General features: G+C 35.1%; 1 protein-coding gene across 1 annotated transcript; it reads left to right on the forward strand.

Moving 5' to 3' along the window:
- Positions 1-2,581: 2,581 nt before the first annotated feature.
- On the forward strand, positions 2,582-5,979 carry LOC131151927 (uncharacterized). The gene is made up of 2 exons (XM_058103434.1): positions 2,582-3,056; positions 4,423-5,979. The coding sequence occupies exon 2, from the start codon at positions 4,481-4,483 to the stop codon at positions 5,735-5,737; it is 1,257 nt and encodes a 418-aa protein (XP_057959417.1). The 5' UTR covers positions 2,582-3,056; positions 4,423-4,480; the 3' UTR covers positions 5,738-5,979.
- The last annotated feature ends 1,196 nt before the right edge of the window (positions 5,980-7,175 follow it).

Below are 7,175 nucleotides of genomic sequence, written 5' to 3' on the forward strand. Positions count from 1 at the left end.
GTTTGGTCAACCTTTGTCACCACTAGGAGCATGAATGCCATTTTTTAGGAAGGGTTTTTTAGCCTTAGTTTCCCCGTTCTATTGGAAACCTGTATCCCTAGACTATGTTTTGTCTCGTATATTAAAGTTCACCCTAAGATTGGAATACTGAAGAAAATACCTAGTAGGACACTAATTATAATTCAAGATAGAAAGTTTGAAATGAGTTATGGAATACAAATCAAGAAGGTATCATTGGAGGTAGGCATCATATTTACAGGGAAAATATACAGAAGGGGATGCAGTGGATGAATTGTGCTTGTTGCTAAAGAAGGCTTGTCAGAAAATAAAAATCAGAGATGTTTGCCCGTTGATGTAATTCTCAAAGTTAACAACAAACTTACACCAATGTCAAAGTACTAGTAAAGTTATTTCCTATTAAATATGCACAGAAATCAGGTAAAAGTAAACAACTTTGAGGATTTCATTTGAACCTTTAATGAGAGTGTATTATATTTATTCATTTAAATTTCAAAATGATTTTAAACATAAAGAGTACAGTCCCTAAGGAGTCCTTGCTGAGAATTAAGTGAAACATTTCAACAATCTCAAGATGAATAGGCCTAGTCATAAGTAGCATGGGGTAGATGACATGTCAAGTTATGAGTAAAACTTTGGGGCATTCATATTAGATAATGTGATTGGTATTTTCTACTCAAGATTATTGGGGCATTATTGATAAAGCATGAGTTTTTTCCCAAATTGAAATTTGAAAAAGTTGATGAGTGAAACAGAGATATGCTTGGGCTGAATTTCAGAGTCTTGCTTGTTGATTTGAATAGGGAGCTTCATGCATCTACATACATTACATGCATTGCATCAAATGTGATAGGAAGTCATTCACTTGTATTTTGTAAAAATCATAGCATGAGGAGGGTCAAGATGTGTCCTCGTATCATGCATCATCATGTTCATATAATAGAAGCTTTCTTGTGTAAAAATTGTAAATAATGTTCATTCCGATTCACACCCATCCAAAATACATTGTCTTCCATAAATTGGAATGATTCACATTCTACTTGGGATATGGGGCATCCCGGATCCAAGTAGTTACTTCCAAGTTATTCTGTCTACTTTGGATATCTGGGGCATTAGTTTCCAAATCCAAGTAGTCCCATTCAAGTTGTTCTGGTCATCTCAGATGTTTGCGGCAATTATAATTCCCAAAGTCTTAAAACCACATCATGAGTAATTGTCTTAAAAAGGGATATTTTCTATAAAAAAAAAAAAAATTGAAATTTTGGTTTCTTGGTACTAGGGAAACCATAGAACATGCTTTGAATTTCAGAAATCCAAAAAAGAATAATTCTAAAAATATTTCCAAAAGTCGCATCTCGCACAATTTTAGAAAACCTTTTGAAAATAAAAATATTTCTAGAAAAATAATGATTTTTGGTTTTTTGAAATGAAAAACCATAAAACTACGGTATTCCAACATTTCAATAAATTCAATTAAACCTTCTAGAGAATGTATAATCAATGGATCATATAAAAAATTAGGAGAAAGTATAGAAATATGGTCAAAATAAGCCTTTAAATTGGCCAATTGATTGCCTGTGGAAGTCTAGTTAGTCAATTGTGCTCTCAATGTTGGTCAACCATCTTCATGCATTCTTTAAGATTTTGCAAGTTTCATGCATTGTTTTTAGAACTAGACTGGATAGTGAACCGACATCCTAACTTGTTCCTAGGTGGGTTGGTCCAAAACAGATCGAACTGGTTTGAGTCAATTAGCTGATGTCATAAGTTAAAAAAAATAAAAATTGAAACAATAATTTTTATTAGATTTCTAAAACCATGAAATTTATTTTTTCCTAACCTCAAAATATGCATCATTTATTGAAATAAAATGAACCAAAGAAAAAAAAAGAAGCAATAATTAAAAAGCAACTCAAAATCTTATTATTTGATGTTTTATGTCAATAGCAATGGGCAAGGGGACCTTGGCAATGGGCGGGCTTGCCTTTGCTTTGGGCAAGTCGATGAGACTGTGGTCATCCCTTCCCCACGTAAAAATCTCAACATACAGTAAGCCCAATCATGTTTTATATAATTTCATTAAACTGGGTTTGACCTAGTTCTTTCAGGTCATTTGGTTCACCAGTTTTTCTCAATTTTGGCGGAGTTTAATGTACCTAACAAATATCTTCAACCTGGATTGGGAAAGGATATTGATTTCTGGTTCAATCGATTGAACCAACCAATCCAGTTTGATTTTTGTGGTGTCATGCTTGTTTTTGTAAAATCAATATACTAACCTACTCTACAATAAACCTAAGATGACATGTTAACACTAGAAACCAACATGCATACATGAATAATATGTAATACAGTCATGTAAACTAATTTGCAATTGACTTTCTTTTTTTTTTTAAAAAAAGAACAATGTCAAAGTTAATTTTAAGATGAAAATGTCATCTTATTTTTTAAAAAAATTATATAAAAAAAGTAGAAAAAAATTTTTTTAATTAATTTTTCAAATTAGTAATTGAGAATACTTTCTCTATATTGAACAATTAAAACTTCAAATTACCCCTAGGGTGTAGCTCAGTTGGCAAGAGGAATGTTGAGAGTACCTCTCATGAGGTCAGCCTTTGCGCCTCCCGGATTCGATTCCTGCGGCTGGTTCCTGAATTTGCCTCCTCATGGTGTGTGGATAGCATCACAGGGCGTGGGATTAGTCGTGGACTGGGAAACGGACGCGGACACCCGGCGTTATTCAAAAGAAAGAAAAAAAAATTAAAACTTCAAATCGAAGAAAAGCTATTTCCCACACGTACCGGCGACGCTGATATTCTTCTCCAGCCACGTAGCCTCCCCAGTGGGTGCCGCGTCCAAAAAAGCCGTCTCTAGATCTCCCTTCCTTTACGAATGACTTCGCCCCTGCTCAAACCCCTTAATAAATACCGAGCTACTCTCCCTCTGCACTTCCCCCCATCACTTGCATCCTTTCAATCAAAAGCAATCACCGATTCTCGCCGGAGAAACGGACGGGTACCCAGTTCCAGATATCTGAGGTTCTGTCCTTTGATCTCGAGATTTCTGTTTTTTCTCGGTTCTTTGGTTTTAATTTTTGATTTTTTCATAGATTGTTTGATGGTTGTGTTTATTATAAATTGTTTCTGGTTTGTGACGATCTGTGGATATATTTTTTTTTTCTCAATTTTGTTGATGGAAATCGTAGTTGGGGAAGCGCTCAATTTTGATTTCCGTTTTAGTTGATGGGGTTAGATAGCTGATAAAATGTCTTGTGAGAATAGGGTTTGGGTGAGATCTGTTTCTTAATCTCGTTTTGTTAATTTTGCAATTGTCGACATCGATTGAGAGCATCATATCACTTACCAGTTCAGTTTTAGCTTTTCATAGGGTTTATCTGTTCCAGAAGTTTCATTTAATCCATTCATTTCTTTACTGTTTTTTCCCCCTACCTTCACTGTGTCTTGAGCTGCTTCCGTTATATTCTTCTGGATTTTTTCTTTTCATCCTTTCGTGGGTTGTGCTAGTATCTGTTGATGGTGCTTTGCTATAGGGATTCAGTGATTAGAAAATTTAGGTTGTGTTTCATAGCATGATTTTGGATTTGAATTTGTGCGAATTTGGATCAAATTTGTATAATTTTATATTGCATTTTATCCAAATTAATACAAATTCTCTGAAGTCCATGTTTCCAAATATGTGGTAGTGTTTCTTCTTGCGAGGTAATACTGGTGAATGGTTTGGTTCTTTTGGAACTTCTCATTTGAGAGGCAAGAGGCTCTTAGGGTTTTGTAAGGCAAAAAAGTGAAATGAGCTCTTATTAATACTGCCTTAGAATATTTTTTGCCCCGACAAGCCAGCCTATTGGCTGTGGGCCTTGGCCCTGTCACTAAAGTCAGATTATGGAGTTTGTGCTAAACAAGATGAAGTCAAAACAGTCCCTACTTTTAAGCCTACTATAGTTTATCAGGCCTATCGATCTTAGTAAATGAGCCCATAAATGAACCTAATCCAAGCCTATGAAGTGCGCCCAAGCTGAGCACATAATCAAGCTGCTCACAAGCCAAAACTAGTTGAGGCCGTTCATGGTCAGATTTGGGTCTTTTATTAAATGAGCTTCTCAGGAATCACTCAATTTATGTAATGAACAAGTTGGACAACCTCTTACTGAGTGGCTTGGCTCATTTGCGGTCTAAATGCAAGTCATCTAAATGTGCAATCTGAGCACTACTCTAACTTATTAATGACTTCCATATTTCTTCATTAATCTATTTAAAAATTTTTTATTACTGTATTTGAATATAACAATAACATTTCTTTATTTGTTGTGAACTGATTCCTTCTTTATTAGTAGTTCAAAGATTTATGTGGGATTGATAGCTAAATATGATGCTGCATTTGCTTCAGGAAGTTGAGTGTGAGCACATAAGCATTTACATTACCACGTTTCAACAAATATCAAGAGATGGTAGACAATTCTGAAATTGTGCAAAAGGGAAGTGGAAAGGTGGAAAAGGAAGAACTACATGTCAAACTTAAGAGCAAGGATGAAGAACATAATGAAGTGAAAGGGAAGACTGAGGTGGAACTTGAATTGAAAACCAAATCTGCTGAGAAAGAAGAGGTGAAAAAAAAGGAGGATAAGAAAGAGAAACATAAAGGGAAAGATGAGGGTAAATTGACGGACAAGGAAAAAGAGTCCAATAAGAAAAAAGAGGGAAAGAAGAAGGATGAAGATGAAGATGAAGGACAGAAGAAAGAGAAAGTTGAGGGTAAAAAGAAGAAAAAAGAGAGTGAGGATGATATAAATGAAGAGCCCAAGGAGGAAGATGAAGCTAGAAAAACCAAGGAAAAAGACGCAAAGAAGAAAGACAAAAAGGAGAAAAAAGACAAGGAGAAGAGAAAGGACAAAGATGGAGACTCAAAGATACAAGAGGATGAAGAGAAACACAAAGAGAAAGTGAAGGAGGACAATGAAGCAAAGGAAGAGAAGGAGAAGAAGAAGCATGAGGATGGGAAATGCAAGGAGAAGGATGATGTGAAGAAGGAGGACAAAAAAGAGGAGAAAGAAAAGGTCAAGGATAAAGAAGACAAAATAATAGGAAAATCCAAGGAAGAAGAAGAGAAAGACAAGGCCAAAGAGAAAGAAGAAGAAGTAGAAGGCAAAAAAGAAAAGAAGAAGAAGAAAGATAAGGAGAAGAGAGAGAAGAAGGTCAAGGATAAGGAGGAGGAGAAAGTAGGAGTTAAGGAAGAAGAAAAGAGAGACAAGGACAAAGAAAAAGAAGTTGAAGATGATGAAAAGGATGATAAGAAGAAGAAGAAGAAAGATAAGGAGAAGAAAGAGAAGAAGAAGCACAAGGATGAAGTGGATGAGGGTAACACTCAGGTTACCTCAAGAGAGATTGTAGTAGAGGAGGATGTGAAAGAAGTAGGCAAGAAAGGTGGGGAGAAGAAGCAGGAAGAGAAGGGTGAGGAAGGAAAGAAGAAGAAAGGAAAAGAGAAGGAGAAAGGTGAGAAGAAAAGAAAACTTGATGGGAAGGACAAGGGAAAGGATGTTGGCAAGCTGAAGCAGAAGTTAGAGAAGATAAATGGTAAAATAGAAGCTCTTGTGGAGGAGAAGGCAGATATAATGAGACAAATAAAAGAAGCTGAGGCTGAGAGTCCAGCCCTTGCTGAAAAGCCCAAAGATTCAGCTGTGGCCACAGCCGATGCAGCAGCATAGCACTGTGCTGAAGATGCAGATGCTACCTGTTCAACCTCTACCGGTGCTGTTAATAATTTAATATATGAGCGTGGTTGTGAATAAAATGTGTTTTCTGCTTTCTGACTTCCAAAAAATGTTACATTATTGTTCCTATGTTGTACAAATTTTGTGCTCTGGTTGCCCAAACAATAGGCAGGAAAAACTCATCTTATGCGGCTGTACTATGTTCTGGTGTATGGAAGTGTTCACTTTTGTGATTCTATTTATGAGTTGGGCTCTGGAGCACCACAGGCTTAGGAGAACTTACAAGATAGATTCTCGTTATGGCGCATATAACTTTTGAAATATGGAGCCTGGGATGGGATGCAATTCTTGATTTGTTGTGCTAATGATGCTTTCAATAATTTCTGCAAAACCAGTAAATTAATCTGAACACTGATCTACTCTTAGAAGCTATGATATGGAATGCTTTGGTATGTTGTTCAGTGAGGTAAATCTTTGTGGTGACAACTCATGATTTATCCTATGAAATGGTATTAGCTTATTGGTAGCAACCTAAATTGGGGTTGTTGAACATGTTGAATTGGAACCTATGCAAGAACCTGATGATGAAAAGGAACCTAAAATACATTTTGATTATCCAACGGGTCATAAAAAATTTATGGGATAAAAAATTTAGGCAAGAGACTTTTACCTTTCTTCAGATTTGACAGGAACTTTTCTTCATTTTTAAAAATTTTATGTATTTTCTTTGAAATTTGATTTTTTGGCGCTTATATCCCTTGAAAAGATTTGTCTTTTTATAGAATAGAAAGAGAAATTTGTGTTCTTTTGATAAACCTTAAAGAAGTTGGGTGGAATTCTTGGAATTTCGGGAGAGGGGTTTGTAAAATCTTTGAAACTTCAAGAATCTATATTCTTGTGCCAAATCTCGGGTGATTATTGTCTTTTGTCCAAAAAGTTTAGAATAAATGTGACATTTAATGAGATTTTGAGATCACAAAACACACATAATATGTCTCAGAGATCTCTAAGGAAAATAATGTCCCATGGTCAGTAGTAAAGTGAATACATATTTGTTCATATGAAAGTCTTTCACACCTCCTAATTAATGGACTTAATTAAGAAGATTATTTGCGCTGTGCTATGGCACTTTGGGTGCTTGTTATAAAAAAAATTAGAATTTGTTAGAGAAGTTGAAATGAAATGGGTTGTCTATCTTATTTTATGTTGAGTTTTTATTATTAGTTTCTGGGTTGCTTATATTATAATTATAAGTTATTTAGAATTTGAATATGGTAATAATAGAATTTATTTCTAAACATTAATTTAAACAGATCTATACAAGAAAAGATGTTTGGTTTCTATATAAACTTCTATTGGCAAAATCAAATACGCTTCTTTTTCCCCATTTTCTATACCCTATGCGTTCTCAAAATATTTGAAAATTTATATT

Source organism: Malania oleifera, chromosome 1 (assembly GCF_029873635.1).
Source record: "Malania oleifera isolate guangnan ecotype guangnan chromosome 1, ASM2987363v1, whole genome shotgun sequence".
Taxonomy (NCBI): Eukaryota; Viridiplantae; Streptophyta; class Magnoliopsida; order Santalales; family Ximeniaceae; genus Malania; species Malania oleifera.